This window comes from Xyrauchen texanus, chromosome 12, assembly GCF_025860055.1.
Source record: "Xyrauchen texanus isolate HMW12.3.18 chromosome 12, RBS_HiC_50CHRs, whole genome shotgun sequence".
Taxonomy (NCBI): Eukaryota; Metazoa; Chordata; class Actinopteri; order Cypriniformes; family Catostomidae; genus Xyrauchen; species Xyrauchen texanus.
Window position 1 is genome coordinate 33,505,615 of NC_068287.1, and position 24,011 is coordinate 33,529,625.

Below are 24,011 nucleotides of genomic sequence, written 5' to 3' on the forward strand. Positions count from 1 at the left end.
GGTGCAGAACTGGTTAAGGTCTAGGAGGGTTGAACTCTCACCTCTCACGTGGAAGTTAATTAGGTTTGGTGTTTGTCTGGAAAACAAACATTGTGATTTTATTATAATTTCTTGTTATGTTTTGGAAAGTTTTTCATTCATAAATGCAGATGGTTTAAATCTAAACCCAACTTTAATCACTGAATGAATGAGGTTAAACTCTTGTGCAAATCTTTAAAATTTGTTAAAAATCAGAAAGCCCTTAAACTGATTTCTCTTTTGGATACGTTTAAATTAATTTAAAAAGTCCCTTTTTATTTATTTTTTCATTTTATTTATTTATTTTTTTTTTTAATTTAATTATTGGTTTGTTCATAGTGTGTTTTCTGTTCTTTGTACTAGCTATGCTCAACCTATGGCTGAACAATTGAGGTTATATTCAGAGATTTGTTGATGTACCTTGTTTGTTTGTCTTGTTGAAGGATAACAGTAGTTATTTGAGAAAATTGTTATGTATATTTTGATAAGTCACTTGTGATTTGTATCCCTTTTTTTGGCAATAAAGATGACTTTATTAAGCTTTAAAAAAAAAAAAAACTTCTTTGAATCACAAACTTCAGTAGAGTCTATAAACTGATTGGCCGTAAAATGAACCAATCACAAGACGTCTTATGGGGGGGCACCTGGGGTGGCCAATCAAATTTCAGGGGGGGCCGGTGCCATGACACAACAACATGACAGTGATTTCCATGAAGCGCTTCTACGGTTGCAGAGCCAACAAATGTGCCTTTGGTAAGAAACCTCTGAGTTTTTTCTTTGAAACCTGTAAAGAGTAGTTTCTCTCTAGTTTCTTTTGATATGCCGCCTTAAAACCTTCAATAGTCAGCGCGCTGATAAACATGATATCCACATAAGTGAATTTTGGGACATTATTCCCTCAAAAGTAATACATTTGAAAATTAACACAACTGTAGGTAATTTTGCTTCATTTAATATACATTTTGCTATATTTTATTTTGTAATCACTGTACAATACGGTTCTATTCATGAACATTAGTAAATGCGTTCCTATTTACTGTGCAGTTTCACATTAAGAATCAATGGATTCACCCAAAAGCTGAAAAATGTTGCTTTCATAGAATTTATATAGAGTTAGAATTAAAATAAGGTGCATTTTGAACTGTTGTGAGACCAGTGCTGAGAGACAGCACACTGGAGGTTAAGTCATTCACTAAATAAGGAGCAAGGGAGCATCCTATGGGCATTCACTCCTAAATTCTGACTAAAAGTTCAGTTTCAGGCTGCAGATGATGTTTGGACCACTCAACATGTTTGGCAGAATTGGGACAATGGTAATCAGCACAAAGATTCCGAATTTATTACGTATCATTTTATTTTAACATGGTTGTGATTGGATGATGCTGGCCATTACTTTGAATCAGAATTAATTATGCTAATTTCAGATGTATAAAATGTCTGTAACATTTTAAAAACACAAATAACCAACACTCCTGGAAACATAATAAACAATTGAATGAAAACAATCAGATTTTCTATAGCTTGGTATTGTTTAAAATTTCACAAATTAGTCTTGCTGTCCACAAAAGTGGACATCAATTTTTAGGAAAACTTATTTGCTATATAATTTTTGTTTTGTTTTTTTGCTTGTTTATTAGTTGCTACTAGTTACAAATAAAAAAGGGAAACCTGAATGTTTTTATTCAACTACTCCACTTTGAAAACGTGCAAAATGATTGACAGCAGAATGCACTTTAAAGTCTACTAATTGACTAATTACTGAACGTGTTCGTGGCTGTTTACAAGTGCTATTAGAGGCCGGTGAGATATCTCAGGACACTTATGTCAGTGATATCTTTCAGGAAGAAGGAACACTTTCTGCATACCATTCTATAAAAAAACAATCCCTTACAGCCCATTTAAACAGCCAATTATAAGCTTTTCGGCAACATTTAAACAGTAAATAATTTTGGAACAAAAATAAGTATGTGTAATTGGACATTTGACTCAAAAACGTAGAGTTACTGAGATATAGCTCTTGTGACTACAAGCCCAGTCTCCCCTAATACAAGCGCTAGAAGGAAATCTGTCCAAATCATGCATCGTCACTAAATGCAGTGCAAGGATCCAGCCTGCAGGGGTCAGTCTAACACAAGGTGAATTAATATATGCACGGAGGCACTACAAACAAGTTTTGCTCCAGTACATAGCACGGCTTGAATCCTCTCAATACCCTCCTTAAATCAACACTCTCTGCTTTGACTCTTTCTGGAAACATCCCAGAGGATAACGGATGCCCTTAGAGTTGTGTGCCAGGTAATATATAAGCTTTAAGGTATGTGTATGTGTTCTGTATACAACACATTTTGGCTGGAACTAATATATATGTGGACACCTTTCCAAACCACACACCCACAAAAACATACACACATAAATTTTCTCCTTATCTCTCTCCCAAGCACACGGTTTTCCCAAACCTTGTTTCTTGATTGTTGACAACGACTAGCCTCACAATGTCAGTTGAGCAAAAAAATTATACATTTTGGGAGCATGACTTAGTACAAGAACTGATTTGATTGAATTTCTTGGTTAAGTGCGTAGTTTCTGTCCCATTAACAGCATGTAATTGCAAAAAAAAAATAAAAAAATTAAAATTACCTGTTTTCATATAGGTTTTCCTCCATTGGATGGACAAAAATATAATCCTGTCTCAAACTCATGCCTTTAGTTAAGCCAGAGTTGCTATATCGGGCTGGTTGGGATGCTCAAACAAACAGCAATGATTTGAATCAATCAAAGGATTATTTACTTTTAGTTGTCTCTGCATATTGAGCTGGAAAAGGAAAAAGTATTTAAACTGAAAAAAAAAATGACACACTTTACCTTTAACGAGACAGATAAAAATTCATTTTGTCTATTGCAGCATTGATTAGTATCTACACAAACGTGTTCGTAAGACACACAAGGATGGCCAGATGTAAAAATTATTTCTCTGTTTGGTATCATTTATGATTCATACATCAACCAGCCAATGAAATCTCCCAAGCGAGCAGCACAGTCTGAGAAGTGAATAATATGGCCACTGAGTATTCCTAATTGAGGATCAGACTGAAACGGAATTAACTTTACTCAAGTGCTCTCAACTCTTTCTAATGACCTTATCCGAAACAGACAGGACAGGTGAGAACAGTAGAGATTTGGTAGCTGGATTCACTACCTGCATCTACTCCACAACGGATCCTGTGAGAGCACCTGCATGGGTGCCCAAAGCTTCTTGATCTGGATAGAGAAGCCTTTTGCCATAAATAAATGATATATTTGAAAACAGATGAATTAAGCATATGGGCATGACGCATATAGTCTCTTAGGCTGTGGTTAGAAGAGACGCTAAGAGCATTGCAGAGAGACAAGATGGTGCATACTTTATAAAGGCTGGATGAAACACTTCATGCTTCGGGTGACAGTTTAAATGCCATTTCTTGGATAGAGTTGGGCAAGGCATTCTGGAGGGTTTAAAGGGATATTCCTGTTTCAATACAAGTTAAGCCGACAGCATTTGTGGCATAATGTTGATAACCACAAAAAAAAAAAACAGACTCATCCCTTATTACAGTTCCAGTGAGGCACTTACAATGGAAGTGAATGGGGACAATTTTTGGAGGGTGTAAAGGCAGAAATGTGAAGCTTATAATTTTATAAAAGCACTTACATTGACTCTTCTGTTAAATCTCATGTATTATTTGAGCTGTAAAGTTGTTTAAATCATAATTTTTATGGCTGTTTTAGAGTTGAATGTTTACGGCATTGCATTGTTGTTGCAACAGAGTTGTAAAATTGTATATAACTTTGCACAGAAAAAGTTAGTAAGTGATTTTATCACACTAAAATCATGTTAACATTCATATTGTTTACGTCTTGTGGCTATACTTTTTAAATAGTGAGTATTTTAACGTTTATGGACTGGCCCCATTCACTTCCATGTGCCTCACTGGAACCCAGATTTGTACTATTTTTATTTACTTTTTTAATGGAGGGGTGAGTCGAAATAAATGTTTTTGGTACAAATGCGGTCGATTGAGCTTAACTTGTTTTGAACCAGGAATATTCCTTTAAAGGCAGAAATTTGCTTCTTCACTTACATTAATTCTTCCATACCAAAATGTGTTATTAGAGGTGTAAAGTTATCTAAATCAGTCCCAATGAGGTGGGACTACTCTTCTAGGCAGGTGAACATCTGTTTGTGTATTACCAACATGATTCCGGAGTTTGCTCAATGTAAACAAGTAACAGGGTTTACCAGCTTTACATGAAATTGAAAAACACAGACAAGTAGTAAGCAATTTTACCACAGTAGCCTCAACTATCCAAGAAGTTACTGTGAGATACACACAGCCCATGCCCTTGTAGGGCTCTTTAGAGCTTTAGTCTTGTGTCCGGATTCATTTAAGTCTTAATTAAGAATGTAAACCAGCCCAAACCTGTGCTACATACCTGCTCTACACTGCCAAACAAACCAACCTTTAAAGTGATGCTCTCTATAAAGTTTCTATGTAATTCAAAACTGACTTTAAACAGAACATTCTCTAAATCAAGAACGTCTAGAGATCCATCAAGAACGAATCACATTTGGCAGCACAATTAATCCAGTCTATGACGCTGTTCTGCAATTTGACACTTTCATTAACACTATATCACCAGACTTCCCTCTGTGTGCACTTTATCTGTGTTTACATTAGCACAGACACAATTAATGTGTTACAAAACATGGCACATTAGTTAAAGCTTATCTGATCACAAACACCATAAATAAGTTACATATCTCCAAAGAGAGAGATAGAGAGCAAGATGGTAAAAAAAATTAAAGAAGAGAGAGAATTTTGTTTTATTTTATTTAATACTGTATTGTACACTTTTACTTTATTAGCATTACTGGCATATTCTCTCTGTGTGTCTTTATAGATGTTTTGGCAATATTGTCTGTAAAACGATTAAGCCAATAAAGTACTTTGAAACTGAGAAAAATAAAAAAATAACTAAATGGAAATGCCTTATGTGTTAGCAAGTTGCCAAGACTACAAATAAAGATGTCTGACAATGTTGTTAGCAATCTGCACAAATTAATTACTGCGGTTTTGGTGGGTAGAATGGGGAGGGCTGGAAGCCCCTTGGGCCATTGCTGATTAATTCTCTCCCACAATATGTGCTTTATGGTTGATGTCTGCTGTTAATGTGAGGCCACCAGATGCTGGATAGTCTATTTTATTATAAATCTGTAAAATAAAAGAGCCCTGACAGCAAGGTCCCAATATTGATGGAGACACATTTGGATGTGTAACTAGATTTTTACAGAAAAGTTGGTGGTGCTTGCTCATGCAAAAAAAGATACTAAGATGTTGTGGGTGGTTGCCAGGGCATTGCTATGTGGTTTCTAAGGGGTTTTAAGTGTTTTTAGTGTGTTGCTATCTAGTTGTTATGGTGTTCTAGGTAGTTGCTAGGGAATTGCTAAAGTGCTTATGGTGGTTGCTTAAAGAGCCCAAGTTTTTATGATTTTAAGGTACCTAGATATGGCTTGGGTCCCTCTTTGAATTTTTTCTACAGAACTTTTTTCGACCGTTTTATTGCCTGCCAGATGTAAATCTTAAGACGGATTGCTTTGAAATGTAAAAACACACCTCTTCTTAATTCTCAAGAAGTGATTTACTGAATCATTCATGTCTGTAGCACAAATAGAAATGTTATGTGCCCAAGTTTAATGTTCAAATCCCTAACTCTAAATTTGAGCAACTAAATTTGAGTAAAATAAGGTTATCCATAGACTATTTAGCAGAGATTGGCCATTACTATTAAAATGATTAGGAAAAGTTGTAACACCCAACAGTCAACAGATGTAGAAAGGAAGTCCCACCTTACAGGTAAAAGAGCCATACACCTTCTAGATACAGACATCGCATGTCAATCAACACCAGAATGAGCTTGTGCTTTGGCTGTGCAAGCAGCAGTTTTGTTTTTTTTTTTTGTTTTTTAAGCGTAATCTGAGGTTAAGAAACACAATTTAGGATTCCAGTGTTGTCAGAGTTTACTGCTGATTTGAAATACTGTATGTTCTTTGATCGTAATACTACCATTTTGGAGATTTGGTCTTTCCACATTCAAGTACATAGGAGCTGAAATTGCATGCTGCTTGTTTACATAGAAAAAAAGCTGCCAAGAGCATTCCAATGATGGCACTGAGTGGACTGACTTGCTAGAAAAACTTTGTTTTTTCTCACCAAATACTAATTTCATTAAGATTTAAAAAATATATATATTTTTTAGAGTTAACAATTTTTTTTTCCTAGTCTGAAATCACTGCAAACAGTTAAATCGAGAAGACATATTTTATTATTTTCCCACATTTTTAAAAACATTATTATATTTTATCACTATCATTACCATAACACACAAAACAAATCTGAGATGCTGAGTATTTTTAAATTGATTTAAACCTTACATGTCAACATTTAGTAGAGGCTCTAAAAAAGTATCATTACCAAAGTCTTTTTAGCAAGTCAAGTCCACTATCGGCCATCTTTGGAATGCTCCAAATCAGCAGTAAAATATGACAACACTGAAATCATAAATTGTGCTTCTTTACCTCATATTACACTAAAATACGCAATTGTTTTCTTGCTTGTGTAGCTAATGCGCGTTCTCAAGTTGATTGACAGGTGATGTCTGAATCTAAAAGGTGATTGGCTCTTTTACCTGTAAGGCGGGACTTTCTTTCTACATCCGTTGACCACTGGGCGTTCCAATTTCTCCCATTAATTTTAATAGAAGGGTGCCGTCTTTGCTAACTAGTTTCTGTCATTACTCGGCATTTGTTTAAAAATATTTGTTCTTTAAAATATTCTTACCCCAGAGTTTTTTTTTGTTTTTAAAGTTCTTTTTTAATATATTTTATTTCTAATTGTTGATCTAAGGATACATTATTTAGTGGTCAAAATTGATAATTAAATCCATTGTGTCACAAAGTTAGCATCAGTTGTGGTAATGAGAATGAAGTCTCGGAAACAGGTCACAACTACAAAACGTTTAGTGAAACAAATTAAGGCGAAAGGTATTCAGATATCCATGTTGAACTTGTCTTGATTATGCATCATGGTAGAATAAGTCTTTATTTCACAAATATTTTGTGTTTAAAAATATTTTGTGGCATCAAAAAAGTGACATCAGGTACTTTTCAGATAGTGATGTTTGGAATGTCAAATAAATTATTGTTATTTACTATTGGATCTTGGGTACAGCATACATACATTTGTAAATATTACTTTGTTTATACTACATTTAATGCTCCTAATTTTGACCTAAATTAACCAGAAAATTCTTTAAAAATATAAAATAAAAAATATTTATGTGCACAATGAATCACATTAATTTATTTTGTTTTAAAAGACTTTACATTTTTATTAGAACTTCTTTTTTTTTTTTAAATACTCAATGCCATTTTTCAAGCTTAGTTTAATGAGAATCACCCAAGTAGTGATTCATGTTTTATCATGCCTCACTAATAAATTAACCAGAAATATTACACTATAGAAATTAATGTTAGATTTATGTATTTCATAATTGTCCATACACATACACATTTAGAAATTATTAGTTTGATGATAATATTTTATATATATATATATATATATATATATATATATATATATATATATATATATATATATATATATATATATATATATATATATATATATATATATTTATCAAACCTTTCAGGGTTCAAGTAGTCCATCATAAAGAACGCAATGATATCAGGATAAAAAGCTATTACTTCTGTCCTTGACTAGCATGTAATCTGATTGGTTGCGGTTGAGCAGTCTGCCAGGAAATGTTCTGAGTAGCAGCAATGAATTCAAACCTATTAGTGACTCCATTACACAAAAGTGTTTTAACTTTTGCAAAATGAGGTAAAAGATCTCTGTGAACCTATCCTTTAGTATATTAACTATGTAAGTAAAAAATGATTCAGCAAATTTCCAATGTTTCTGTACCTTCCCATAAAGAGAAGGGAATATCCCCATATCCAGTGGTGCTTCAGGAGTCATGTAGAGTGCTTTTCAAGCTAAAAACTATTTCAGAGCAGAAGTTCACAGTACTGTATGTTGTTCATGTCAAACATCTGCAAATTCCTAACCCTTGAGTCTTGTGAGATCCTTTACAGAATGAAGCTGGCCTTTCAGTGCCATCACTCTGAATTTCATGGTTAACATGAAGACTTTTTATATTATCTGAAGCCTATTCAGTTCTGGCTAGATGGCTGAAACACAAACCTTCAGCACAGTGATGTTCCAAGCGTAACTCTCCATGGCCTTCTGTAGCTTCCTCCCTTTCAGTCCTTCCCTCGTCCCGATCCGATGCAGGTCCTCGTGAAAGTCCAACCCTGAGAGAATAGTTAAAGATAAAATTTGTCAACAATTCCATCCTAACCAGCATAACGTGAACCTCAAGAATTTGCTTTTTATTTGTCAACATATGGGCAAAGATATAACAAAAGAATATGAGAGCATTGTTATTGTTACTAGCTGTTCTTTTTCTGACAAGCTGCACAGGTCAATCCAATCACAGCTTTGACTCACAATATATCATTTAGCAGGGATGGGATAACAAAAACAGAGCACAAGGACAGATGGTTGGACGACCAGATAGATGGATGGATGGATGGATTGATCTCAGTGTCAGTAACTGAGCCAATCTGACAGCAGGAAAGAAAAAATTGTTTACATTGACAAACATCTATAACAAAACTTTAAATGTGCTACAAATGATCAACTAACTCAAGTAGAACAGTTTATATAAGACTAAACTGAGAATATTATGATTATATCTTTATATTATATAAATATAATTTTCTGCAGTGCAATAGCCGTCAAACCCTTACAATAAAGTACTGTGTTACTCTAATATCAGATGGTAATACTATTATTCATGTTCAAAACAACATGGAATTCCGATGGATCATGCCCAAAGCATCATGGCATTACCATGGTACCCAATATATTTGGTAATTTTTTGTTAGTGATTTCTGGCACAAATATCTAAACCTTATGAAAGAAATGTAATGTGTTGTCTGACTTTCTGTGGCATTAAAAGAATAATTTACCACAAAATGTAAATTTAGTCATCATTTACTCACCTTTATGTGAGAAACTTAACTTATGACGAGAAACGAGATGTAATGCAGAACGTTAGCATTAGTCACACTTTACTTTCACTGCATCTTTTGACAATGAAAGCAAATGGGGACTGGGGTTGTCATTCTGCCTAACATCTTTTGTGTTCCATGAAAGAAAGTCACACAGGTTTGGAAAAACATATGGTGAGAAAATGATGACAGAATTTTTCATTTTTGGTTAAACTTTCACTTTAATACAAAGGCTAAAAGAAATGACAGCGAAGTGGTATTTCAATCAAACACATACATGCCCACTGGACTAGGTATCATCTGACCAGCTTTCTTACTTCCTGTTTCTTCAATCCACTGCCTGTTTGATCTTGTGGCAGGGCGGAGGGCGGGGCTGGGTTGTGATTCCGCACACCTGGCCCCTAATTGGGCTGATTAGCCCAAGAGGGATAGGGGCCAACTGGAGATGGCAGTGCGTCCAACACCTGTGCGTGTGTTTGTCTTTTGGTTCAGTTCTTAGTTAAAATATTATTTATATTGTAAAGCCAGTTCTCAGATACACCGTAGCTTGGTCCTCGGCCACTCCTCCACCCATTAATGGATGACAGCCACACCTCCTCGGGCGGATCGGAGGCAGTCCTCCGGCCCCTGGCAGACGGAATGCCCCACCAGGTTTTTGGTGGATGGTAGGAGTCTCCCCCGACCCTGGCAGTGGTAAACCCGCACCTCCACCCCTTGCGGTCGGTGGCCATTCCTCAGCTTCCAGACGGCCGGGCTTCTCCGTCCTGGGGTGGATGGCCACGGCTGCTCCTTTGGGGTGGATGGTAGAGGCAAGATCTCCACTACGGCGCATTCCTCCTCCTTACCGGGTTTCGGCATCAGTGTAAAGGGATTGGTGGAAAGGCGGAGATGAGAACTGGCTTGACAATATAAATGATATTTTAATGAAGAACTGAACCAGTAGCAGGCGAGAGAGAGAGAATAAAAAATTGTCGGCCCCTATCCCTCTCTGGCTAATAGGCCCAATTAGGGGCCGGGTGTGTGTAACCATGACCCGGCACCGCCCTCTGCCCTGCCACAGATCTTTATCATGTTTTCTAACACTTTTTCATTGTTAAAAACACTCAGACAAACAAATGCGCAGACAGTAGCACACACTTGTGACACAGACATGCTTCATGAATACAACACTAGATATGTGCTTCAGCTGGAGTGGACAGAGCATTTGTGTAAGAGAAATGTTGGTGTTAATTACATTTGAGAACACTTCGACTCTGCAAGTTCTGACTTACCCTCTCTGGGCACTAAGCCTGGAGGTGACAAAACACTACCTGACACCTACCCACTATATACCTCACTCAGCTGGGATTCACTACTGCAAGGCTTGCTAGTCATAAACACTCTTAAGTCAAATCGGTTGTAGTTACTCAGCATTCAGATGATTTTATTCAGGCAAGTTACGTGGGTACAGCTGTCCTCTTTCCCAGATGTGCACTTATAAGTTATTTTGCTTACTCTGTTAGTTTTCTGACAACATCGTTATCTAAATTAGTTTATTTGAAGCTACTTGTGTTCAAGGGCATGCACTGAACATGAGTCGCTTCAAATAAACTAATGAACAAGCAAAGTAGAGGACAGAACAGAAATCAAGACTAGGACTGGGGTTGTCACTATACCAAAATTTCAGTAGTCAGTACAAAGATCAGAAATTAACAGGGGCTCAGGGCTAAAATGCCCCCAAAATTTTAAATGTTAATGCAAAAAATGCCCTGGAAATGAATTCTGTTTTGTTTGTATCTATATGATATGTTTCATTCTAGGCCTTGATGGCGATTTCACAGCTTTTTTGGAAAACAATTCCAGGGGCAAATATTGCCCTGAATAAAAGTTAATTTCTGACACTGGTCAATACCAGTACCAGTGAATTTCACGATTCTCAAATACAATTTCAATGTCACAGCAAAAACTAAACACTCTTCTTTGTTTATGAAGTTAAACATTACTATAAATATTTACACAAAAAATTCAAACTATCTCTGTGTTTCATGTTCGATTGGAGAAAGATCAAGAAACAACCAAGAGCAGCGAGTTGTTTTCACTTTTTCTTGACAATATTGTTTGATATATATTAACGATATAGACCGCAGCAGGTCAATTAAGCAAAAGTCTAGGATGCATTTACACTGCAAGGTATAATAATACGATATTCTGGCAGATAACCAATTTTTGTTCTGTCTGTTTACATTCACTGAAGGCATAACCAAATGTTTTAACATGAATATCTCCCCAAAACATGCATTTTGAACAAGAAGTGCATTTGCCACATGCACATAGGCATTCGAGCATTCAAAGGCAGCGGGACAGTGTTCAGGTAATTAAGTAAGTACAGCGAGCCTTGTACACTCTTTCGTTCTGCAGTAGAGCCCACACAGCAGGGCGAATGGGTTAGGACTCTGTGGCATAGCCGCAGGACAAAGCAACACCACTTTCCCATTCCTCTTAGTGTTTCCAAGAGGATCTTCTCACTCAGTGGCGCACCACTGAGAATCCTGTTGAAAGCGCAATGGTTATAGGGGATTCTATTTTAAGGAACTTGGAAATAGAGACTCCAGCCACTTTAGTCGACTGTCTCCCGGGGGCGAGAGCACCTGACATAAGAGCAAATTTAAATGTGCTGGCTAATGCATACCAGAGATTTTCTACGGTTGTTATTCATTTTGGCACTTAAGATGTCTGGCTTCACCAGCCAGAGATTGCTATAGATAATGTAAAAGAGGAGTGTGAACATGCAAAATCTACATCAGACACTGTAATATGCTCTGGCCCTCTCCATTCTTATTGCGGTCATGAGATATATAGTAGATTATTGTCACTGAATGGCTGGATTTCTAAGTGGCATCCAGAGAATAGCATAGGATTTATAGACAATTGAAAGATTTTTTGGGGTACACCTGACCTGCTAAATAGAGACAGACTCTATCCCTCTAGGGAAGGCGACACTCTCCTCTCTAGAAATTTGGCTCACCGTCTAAATAGTTTGACTCAGTGGGGTCCAAATCAGGAAGCAGACAGACTGGCTAAACCGACCTTCTGCTGCACTGAGACTTGACACAGGTCATATAAATTACAACACATAGAGAAATTGCATTATAAACATCTAAAAAACACATTATATGTTTGATAATATATAATCTGACCTTCAGTGAACCTGCTGTGAAGTGTAAAGTAAGATTTTTTAAATTCCAACCCGCATTAAAGAACTCGCACTGGGGGGTCTGAAACTCACGTGTGGAAAGGTTAATTATAGTATGTCTTATGGAGTTGAAGTTGATAATACAGCAATTCTGCCACAGGGCCATGACATCTCAGATCATTACCACATCTCTTGCATGTTGTGCTTAGCTAAGGTCACTCAATCTACAACACATTATTGATCGGTTAGATTCTTTTACCACTAAAGAAAGTTTTACTAATAATCTTCCAGATCTGTCTCAAATCCTCAGTATGCCAAAAAGTTCAGAAGAATTTGTAGTCACAGAAAATATGGATACAGTCTTCTCTAGCATTCTAGAGAGTGTCACCTCCCTTCTATTAAAGAAAGTTAAAGAAAAAATGCTCTGTATCGTGGTACAATGATTACACTTACACTCTTAGGAGAGCAGTTCAGAAAATGGAATGCAAGGGGAAGAGTACAAAATTAAAGGCCTTTCGCGGTGCTTGGAAAGATAGTGTCTCTAACTATATTCAGGACATTTTCTCAGAACTTTCAAGCTGATCACATTTCACAGACTTGAGAATTTTGTTGGCATTTATGGACAGGCATTAGCATGGTTTAGGTCCTATTTATCTGATCACCTGTTTGTGTAAATGAGGAATTTTCAGATCAAGTAGCTGTATGGAGTGCCGCAGGGCTCAGTATTAAGTCCTCTGCTTTTCTCCTTGTAGTGGCAAGAAATATTGGCACCCTTGGTAAATATGAGCAAAGAAGGCAGTGAAAAATATATCTTTCATTCAAAATATTCACAAAAATATATCCTCTAATGGATATCAAACAATTGCAAACACAATACAAGTTTAATCAAAAAGCTTTTTTGTAAACTATTATTGGCACCCCTAGAAATTCTTATGAGTAAAATATATCTGAAGTATATTCCCATTCATTAGTACACCTGGGTGACTAAAAACATGACATTGTTCAGCCATGACTTCCTGTTTCAGAGGGGTATAAATATGAAGCAACACACAAGCCAAATTCCCTTCATGGGTAAGACCAAAGAATAAAGTAGTGATGTGTGGCAAATGGTTGTTGAGCTTCACAAAATGGAAAATGGCTGAGAAAATTGCTAAAGCATTGAAAATACCAATTTCCACCATCAGGGCAATAATTAAGATGTTCCAATCAACTGGGGATGTTAAGAATCAACCTGAAAGAGGACGCATGTCTATATTGTCTACAAGCATGGTGAGGAGGATGGTTTGCATGGCCAAAAATTCTCCAAGGATCACAGTTGGATAATTGCAAAAATTATTTGTGCTTTGGGGTCAGAAAGTCTCCAAGACTTCAATCAGACCTCACCGATATCACAACAAGTTGTTTGGGAGGGTTTCAAGTAAAAAGCCTCTGCTCTCATGCAACAACAAATGCAAGGATCTTAAGTTTGCCTGACACTACTAGAACTTCAAATGGGACTGGGTTCTATGGTCAGATAAAACAAATTGGAGCTTTTTGAGATGGGTTTGGCACACAGAGAGGTAGCCGTATGGAAAAGTACCTTATAGCCACTGTTAAATATGGTGGTGGATATTTAACGTTGTGGGACCGATTTTATGCCAAAGGTCCTGGACATCTTGTTCGGACACATGGCATCATGGACTATTAAATACCAACAGATAAAAAAAAATCTAAATCTGACTGCCTCAGCCAGAAAGCTTAAAATGGGCCCTGGCTGGATCATCCAGCAAGACAATGATCCAAAGCACACATCAGAATAAACACAAAAATGGTTTACTGTGCACAAAATCAAGGTTCTGCCATGGCCATCCCAGTCTCCTGACCTGAACTCCATAGAAAACCTGTGGGGTAAACTGAAGAGGAGAGTCCACCATGTGGACCTCGGAATGTGAAGGATCTGGAGAGTTTCTGAATGGAGGAATATTCTCAGATCTTTGCCATGTGTTCTCCAACCTCATTATGCATTATAGGAGAAGACTCAGAGCTGGTATCTTGGCAATGGGAGGTTGCACAAAGTATTGAAAAAAGGGTGCCAATAATTGTGCCACACACATATGACAAAAATATTAGTTATTGCACTTTATAACTAATATTAGTTATAAAATATTAAATGTGTGTTGTGTTTGCAATTGTTTGATATCCATTAGAGGATATATGTTTGTGAATATTTTGAATGAAAGGTCAAAAGGATTAACAATAAAGACATATTTACCAAGCCACCATTGTATGCTTCCCCTGGGAGACATTATCAGGAAACATTAGTTTTCACTGTTACTGACAATACACAGCTTTATATCGCTTCAAGACCTGTTAAAATTTCTTAATTCTACAAGTTAGCAGAGTCTATCATTGATATCAAAGACTGGATGGCTAGAAATTTCATTTACTCAGTTCTGACAAAACAGAGGTATTAATTATAACACCAAAATCTCTAAAAATAAGATGCTAGAATATAATTTGTCTGTTAATGGATGTAGTGTTTTGTTTGATAGCGATCTATCCTTTAAAAATCTAATTTCCATACAACATTCTTTTGTAGAACAGCATTCTTTCACCTCAGAAATATTGCTAAGTTACGATACATGCTCTTGATTTCTGATGCTGAAAAGCTAATTCATGCTTTCATGGCTATTTCAAGTCAAGTCAAGTGGTTTTTATTGTCGTTTCAACCATATACAGTTAGTACAATACACAGCAAAACGAGACAACGTTCCTCCAGGACCATGGTGCTACATAAAAACAACAAAGGACCAACACAGGACCACATGAGACAACACAACGAAATAAAATACCTATATAAAAAAACCTACATATACCTATATAAAGTGCACGTGCAAACATGTGCAAAAAGTACAGGACAGTACAACAAATTACTGACAATGAACAGGACAATAGACAGTGCAGCGCTGACCAGTACTCAGTAGTGCAAAAAGATGACAGTTTCTAAAAATGTAAACATAACATACTATGAGATAATGTTCTATGCACATAGCAGTTATTGAGGTAGCAGACAGTTATAAAGTGACAGTAATTAAAGTGCAACTCAGGACACGTGTGTGTCAAACCAGTCTCTGAGTATTGAGGAGTCTGATGGCTTGGGGAAGAAGCTGTTACACAGTCTGGCCGTGAGGGCCCGAATGCTTCGGTACCTCTTGCCAGACGGGAGGAGGGTAAAGAGTTTGTGTGAGGGGTGTGTGGGGTCGTCCACAATGCTGGTTGCTTTGTGGATACAGTGTTTTTTGTAAATGTCTTTGATGGAGGGAAGAGAGACCCCAATGATCTTCTCAGCTGTCCTCACTATCCTCTGCAGGGCTTTGCGGTCCGAAACGGTGCAAGTCCCAAACCAGGCAGTGATGCAGCTGCTCAGGATGCTCTCAGTAGTCCCTCTATAGAATGTAGTGAGGATGGGGGTTGGGAGATGTGCTTTCCTCAGCCTTCGAAGAAAGTAGAGACGCTGCTGGGCTTTCTTGGTGATAGAGCTGGTGTTGAGGGACCAGGTGAGGTTCTCCGCCAAGTGAACACCAAGGAATTTGGTGCTTTTGATGATCTCCACAGAGGAGCCGTCGATGTTCAGCGGAGTGTGTTCACCTTGTGCTCTCCTAAAGTCAACAACCATCTCTTTTGTTTTGTCGACATTCAGGGACAGGTTGTTGGCTCTACACCAGTTCGTCAGCCGCTGCACCTCCTCTCTGTATGCTGACTCGTTGTTCTTGCTGATGAGACCCACCACGGTCGTGTCATCGGCGAACTTGATGATGTGATTCGAGCTGTGCATTGCTGCACAGTCGTGAGTCAGCAGAGGACAGCAGTGGACTGAGCACACAGCCCTGGGGGCCCCAGTGCTCAGTGTGGTGGTGGTGGAGATGCTGTTCCCGATCCGGACTGACTGAGGTCTCCCAGTCAGGAAGTCCAGGATCCAGTTGCAGAGGGAGGTGTCCAGGCCCAGCAGGTTCAGCTTTCCAATCAGGTGCTGGGGTATGATTGTGTTGAATGCTGAGCTGAAATCTATGAACAGCATTCGAACGTATGAGTCCTTATTGTCTAGGTGGGTGAGGGCCAGATGGAGGGTTGTGGTGATGGCATCGTCCGTTGAACGGTTTGAACGATCACGCAAACTGCAGTGGGTCTAGTGAGGGGGCAGCTGGGTCTTAATCTGCCTCATGACGAGCCTCTCGAAGCACTTCATGATGATGGGTGTAAGTCGCGACGGGACGGTAGTCGTTGAGGCAGGACACTGAAGACTTCTTTGGCATGGGGATGATGGTGGTGGCCTTGAAGCTCGTTGGAACGACGGCGCTGCTCAGAGAGATGTTGAAGATGTCGGTAAGAACATCTGCTAGCTGGTCTGCACATCCTCTGAGCACTCTGCCAGGAATGTTGTCTGGTCCAGCAGCCTTCCGTGGGTTGACTCTACGTAGAGTTTTCCTCACATCTGCCGTGGTAAGACAGAGCACCTGGTCGTTGGGAGGAGGGGTGGACTTCCTCGCCATCATGTCGTTCTGCACTTCTACACGTAGAAGTCGTTCAGCGCAAGGGAGGCATCTTCGTCACAGGCAACTGATGTTGTCCTGTAGTTGGTGATGGTCTGGATGCCCTGCCACATGCGCCGCGTGTCACCGCTGTCCTGGAAGTGACTGTGGATTCTCTGGGCGTGTGCGCTTTGCCTCTCTGATTGCCCGTGACAGTTTGGCCCATGCTGTTTTATAGCATGCTGTTGGTCATGCTATATTATTGTAATAAATAACTAGGAGGATGTCCTACAGGTTTAATAACTAAGCTTGATGCAAAATGCAGCAGCACAATGCAGTAGCTAGTGTATGTGCATGGTGATGAAACAAGAAATATGATTCTAAATTTCGTACCAATTTAAAGATTCTGCTAATTACTTACAAAGCTTTGAATGGTCTAGCTCCTCAGTACTTAAGCAACCATGTATAGTGTTATAATCCATCACGTTCACTACGGTCACAAAATTCCAGCCCGTTAATGGTACATAGAGTAGAATATTAAAATCTAAAAAGGGAGGTTGATCCTTTTCCTATATGGCTCTTAAACTATAGAAAAGCAATCCTAGCATTTTTTGAGACTCAGACACACTCTCTCCATTTAAGTCTAGACTAAATACTCATCTCTTCGGCCAGGCATACATCTAATTTATCCCTCAACCCATAGTTATGCTGCATTAATCAGGTCTGCCAGAACCAGAAAGATTTCTCATATTCTATTTTAAAGTGAATGGCATCTACGCTAATATTATTCTATTTGTTTGCCATACATATCCCGAGGTCACGAGAGCCTGCTAGATCCAGCTCTGGTCCAGCCCGATATCCCACACCCACTGTTGTCATTGAGCGATGACTACAAATCGCAACCAGTTAGCGAGGGCCGCTTCAATGATGTCTGTATCACTTCAATATATTAAGATGGACTTCACAGAGGATGAACTGCTGCCAACCCCTTTCGTACTACAAGGAATACTTCACTGGCTACTACCTGAACCTCAGCCATAGGATGGATTTTACCGCAAATAAACTGCCACAAGCTTCCACCTAGACTGCAAGGCACACCTCACTGACCTCTGCCTGCATCATCTTCATTATCTGTGTAGCCCATCAGAGAATGGGCTACACGCTCTTAAAATGCAATACATGGACAATAAATGAATGCCTTCATCAGCCAAATAAAAAAGGACACTGCATCTATGAGCACTTCCGCAATCAATTCGGGAAGGACTTAAAAAGACATTTAGCCTTAAACATTTCCCACCAACATCTACTTAGTTAACTCAAATAATACATGAATTGTACTTTGTATAGCGAGACTACAAAAAGACTGGTCTCATTACATTTTATTTTATTTTATATTTTTGTATCGGTACCAAAGTACCAGTACTTTTCACATCCCTAACAAGGAAAATACAAATGAGAAAATTATGAGGGTGTTTAATGATAGATGAAGTCTCCCAGTTACACTTAATGTGGTTGCTATGGCAATGGCAGTGTTATATGGTGATCCTCTCAGAATAAGCTGCCTTTTGATTGGATGATTTGATGTGACATGTTGATGTGTCGGGTGGAATCTGAGGTGTCACAGGAAAGGCACAGGAAAAAAGACGAATAAAGGTAAGGATTAAGATATGATGTAAAGGATTAAGGTAACAGGATAAAGTATAGGATTGAGTGATTGTGATGAATAGAAAATAAGATTGTTAGTTACAGGCAGAATTGAATAACCTTCTCAATAAGAATATGATACTGTATATGAGTTTTTGCAAAGATATAACTGGCATGTCATGTGGATTTTTATCATGAATATAACTGAAGGCATTCTGTTTAATGTTTTTATATTCATGCATGTATGTATGTTTGAATTCTTATAGGTGGGTATTCGTAACTGTTTCCATAAAAGTGAGTCTGAGAGGTCCTTTACACAGTGTGTAATCAGACTTAACACAAGTTTGTGACCATCATCCATCCATCTATATACTCGCTTACAATGCATTTACCAATCATTCAGCGTCTGTATTTGTGTATTAGTGTTGAGTGTGTTTCTGGCCTTGCTCAACCATGGGATATGAGAATCATGTTTATGAGAGCTGAAATGGCCAATAGTAGTTGTTCTACCTCTCTCTGCCTTGTCTTGCCTTCTCTCCATCATAATTACCTCACTTTTAATTATCAGGGTCAGACTGAAGTGTTTATTAGAATGGAGAGGTGCTCGACAACGCTATCTGCACTTCAACTGCACTCTCTCTCTCTTGCTCAAACAGCTGCCCAAGCTCCCCTTCCTCTGCTAATTAAGGTTCAAATTGGCAGCTGTGACCCTAAGCTGGACAAGTCCAGATCTGCATGAGCAAAAGGGAGAGAGAATTTGAAAGACTGTAAGTGTTGTAGAAACATGTACATATTTTTAGTAAAAACCATTAAGGGCAGAGAAAGTCATTAGCAAAGGCTTGATTCAACCTCTCTACCAGCAAGAAAGATATAGGTTAGATGAAAGCACATAGTATGAGACAGAGTGGCCGAGCATGACAACCTTATTGATTTATGGTTAGTCCATCAACCCCTATAGTAGATTTCTCCTTGAACATTGAACGTGTTTACATACACACCAATACGCTGATAATTGTGCATGAAAACGTGCTCACTGAGACTTATGTCCAACCAGGGGATAAGGGAACATTAATCTGGGTTCCCACATCTTTTGACCAATGCATTGCCATGAATTTTCCAGTTGTTAGTAATTTCTTGATAAGACTTTAAAAAAAAAAAATATTTAATAGAAATTGCACTCATAAAGAGTAATGTGTAGCTCATGAAATATTTTAGAAGCACGCTATTTTAGTAGAGCATAACTAGAAAAAATTATGTATATTCACTATAGAAATTTCCATGACATTTTTATATTGTATTCATTTATTTCCATGAATTTTCTTCACAATTCAACACAATCACAATTTTCAAATTTCCTGATATTTCAGGTTTTTCATGACTGTGGGTATCCTGATTAATATAAATCAAAGGATTATGATATTTATTTATTTTATTATTAAATGACTTTTTATATTACTGTATGTAATTTGCTTTTGCTGCGTCAATTCTATTCCAAATGCACATTGTTTTTCCTCATGCTCTCTCTCTCTTTCCTCCTTTCTTTTTTCTTTCTTCAAAATCTTAGCTTTGTGAATAAACTATAAAAACAGAATACATGGCTTTAGGAGACATCCCCAGCATTGCTTCAAAATAACGGGCAATTGTTGTGTTGGGGTGTGTTTTGTGTCAGAAGTGGGTAAAAAAGCCCCCAGGATCTTCATAACTGTCCACAGGAGGCCAACTACATTCCAGAACATACCTACAGACACAAGCAGATGGAAAAATGTAGCTTTGGAGGAGAACTCAAGAGGAGAATAATTTACTTCCACTACCAAGTGGCACACAAGATTGTGTGTGTGCTTACTTATGCCACATATTCATGCTCTCCTGTTGCTCATTGGGTAAACAGAGATAATGAAATTACAAAGCCATTAATAATGCCTAATAATTGTGAAGTACTGTAGTTGAATTATGAACCAATGTTGTGGTTGAACTGTTAATATTACTGCTAATCTGTATGTCTATGGTTCAGGTTTTGCATACATTAGGGTGAACAAATAGTAAATAGTAGTAATAGTAAAGCAAAATGTGAACTTACCTCCATTGTGAGGACTAGCCAACAGTCCCCATAAGGAAAATGGTTTAAGGCTGGATTACAGTACATGACTTTTAAAATCTGAACAGAATTTAAAAGACAAAGAATCACACACTTCACACACTTTGTAAAAATCGCTACAGACGAAACCTGAGCATCACACATCAAACAAGTAGGTTTCACACCGACTCGGTCTAGTCAATTTGATCCAATCCAATCACAAACTCATGTGGAAACAGTGTCGACTTATTATATTAGTTTGATGTTTTCCAGTCCAATGATATTTCAAAACCAGAGTGAGCCGAATGTATAAAAACGTCCAAGTAGTGTATTCAAGCGCATATTACCCATAACACCAAAGCATTGCCAAAGCAACGACAGTAACCTAAATGTTCCCCTTCTGTCGCTCACTCGACGTTGTGTCGAATGAAGTGACACTAGGGGTCCCTATTCAATCACGGCATGCGCTGAACCGTGTACGTGAGCTGCTGACGCAGGTGTTGGCAGGCGGTTGCGTGCAAAAGCAACAGGCTGGGTCAGACTGCACGTACCCTTCCCCAACGCCCCATAAAAAACATAAACTTTTTAGGTTCCCGGCATCCCGAAAGGGGGGAACAAAGCGACGTGCCAAGCATGGGAGCAGGCCGCGCCTTTTCTCTCTCTCTATGTTTCTCTCATAGAGTTAAAGCGGCTCAGGCCATTTTAAGGCTGTAACACGCATCGGGGAAGACGTTCTTTTCCAATTTTATTCTTTCAGGGGGAAAAGACTCCGGAGACCACCACCTGCCCAGGCTGGGGGGAGGTAAAGTGTGGCAAAATACGTCACATGTTTTTTCAGGCCACATGTGGAAATGGCACGGAGGTAGATCCTACCTGCTGTGAGGGAGGAGTTGATACAAACACGGTGACCGGGGGGCAGCAGGGACTGCCCACCACATTTAAATGGCCTCCATCTATTTCTTCACCGGCGAGAACTGCTGGCCGATGTCGTCAACGGTGTCGCTGAATAGGCTGAGCTGGGAGTGGGGGGCGTTGAGAAAGTGGGTTTTGTCTACCTCCCGCATATAGCCATAGGTGACCTTCCTGGACCACGAGGGTGGCCATTGCCTGCCCGAGTGTCCATGCTGTGACCTTCGTGGCCCAGAGGGCGAGGTCGGTTGCAGAGTGCAGTTCCTGCAACACGTCGGGGTCAGGGCTACCCGAGTGCAGATCTTTGAGTGCCTTGGCCTGGTGAACCTGCAGGAGGGCCATGGCATGCAGGGCTTTGGCTGTCAGTGATGACGTCATTCTACAGACCTTGGAAGGGAACACCCAGGCAATCATGTCGGCCATCTGGGCATGCTGACCCGAAGGTGGCTTTCCAGTTGAGTCTTCCTTGTCAGAAGCTGGGACGCTCTCCGATGCAGCAGCAAATTCAGCATCCAGCTCAGCGGGCTCGGAAGTCAATGAGCGTGCCGGGGGTCGGGTGGTTCGTGGGGATCTACCGGTGAAACCAAGCCTGCTGCCATCTCCAAATCACCTCCATCGCCATCAGGGTCATCCTCAATCCTGTGGGAAGGAGTGACGGGGAGGGGCTGGAGTGGTGTTCCTTTTTAGGAAGGAAAGCAGTGACCGCAATGTTGCCATGGTTAAGTTCTCCCAATGAGAACATGAACCATCCACAAATGCATCCTCAGTGTGATTGCGGCCCAGACACACGCGGCTGCGTCTATGACCATCGGGAGCGGAGAGAAATCGACATCCAGAAACTACACAGGGGCAGAAGGGCATCTTTAAAAAGGCACGTCCTGAAAAGGACGTTCAGCGCCTGCTGTGTGTGCTCTTTTAGAGAAAATAAATTAGGGAATACTCTCTTTTAGAAGCGCTGTCGAATCTGTCGAATCCCTCTTTTTATACCCGTATGTCCGGAGAGGGACATGAAAATTCTGTCTGCCAAATTCTCATTGGCCTTTTCTCAAGTTCAGAGGTAATCGAGGCCTTCAAGAAAGTCCCCTAGTGTGTCCTAGTGTTGTTTCATTTGACACAACGTCGAGTGAGTGGCACACAGGGAACTGTAAATCTTTGTACATTCAGTTGAATTGTCTTATACACAGAAAATTCTAAGTTCCCAGACAGCTGTCAGAGAGGACTGAACACAGCTGATGTTCATCCATTCCGTGTTCAGGCCTGCGCACACATCAATTAGACTAAAGAGGATCGGCTGTCTTTTATGCTCTCTCCATATGACTATTAGATGTGGAAAGAGTGAACAACATGATCACAATGAGGGAGCTAAAATCTTGAAATATCCTGCAGTGATCACATCCAGCATCATTAAAATTCTTGCAAAAGGCATAAATGGTCACGGTACAAATTCTCAGGTGCAGTTTCTCCATTGGTTTGCAAGAGTGTCAAATGGGCATAAAAAAAATCCATATATCCACAGATAATCAAATTTTTTCCCCTCTTTGTCATGTTATGATTTCCCGACATCTATGCCTAAAATCCATGAGTAACACTTACAAATAACATGCTCGGTGGGTGTGGCAACTCATAGCTCCTCTGAACTGGACTGAACATTTTCTGTCAATCGTTGTTTTGCCTATTTGATGGAAAGATTGTGTGTGGAGACATTTTATTTTTATTTTAGTTGCATGAGCAATGTAATTACTTTTATTTTTTTAAAAACACACAAATCAATCTAGCCTAAATTTTGTCCACCCGCACAATTGCCCAATTGCCCAATTTAGTAACACTGCATGGAAACACATGCCCTCCTGTTTTTCAAGATGCCTGACATGGCTAGAGGAATGGCTGTTGTTGTTGTTGCTGCTCCTCTCAAATAAAAATCAAATCACTTTATTGTCACTCAACCATATACACAAGTGCAACAGTGGGTGAAAGTCTTGGGTGTAGTTCCAAGCAGTCACGACAGTGATGAGACATACACCAATTTACAATAAACATCAGATTAACACAACACAATGTACATATCTAATATACACATAATCACACACAACACAATATACAAAACATTTATATACAATGTACAGTATACAATACACACAAATATAGAATACACAGTATACAATAAAATATATATATATATATATATATATATATATATATATATATATATATATATATATATATATATATATAAATGTGCAGTAATTTTGTATAGTGTTGCATTGGCATTCAGGCTGTCGGTTGATAGTCAGTTGCCAGTGTGTTGTTAAGAGAAATATAATTATGACAGTCCAGTGTGAGATTAATAAAGTGCAGTGCTGATATATGTTGATCATGGGTGATCAAGAGTTCAAAAGTCTGATTGCTTGGGGGAAGAAGCTGTCATGAAGTTGGCTGGTGCGGGTCCTGATGCTGCGATACTGCCTGCCTTATGGTAGCAGTGAGAGCAGCCCATGGCTAGGGTGGCTGGAGTCT

At 38.9% G+C, this 24,011-nt stretch overlaps 1 protein-coding gene across 1 annotated transcript in view; it reads right to left on the reverse strand.

The window, feature by feature from the left end:
* LOC127652629 (inactive phospholipase C-like protein 2) overlaps positions 1–24,011 on the reverse strand; it is a 112,439-nt gene that overhangs the window by 5,057 nt on the left and 83,371 nt on the right. The window contains exon 5 of the mRNA XM_052138884.1: positions 8,319–8,428. Coding sequence (XP_051994844.1) covers positions 8,319–8,428 — 110 coding nt within the window. The remainder of the gene's footprint in view (positions 1–8,318; positions 8,429–24,011) is intronic.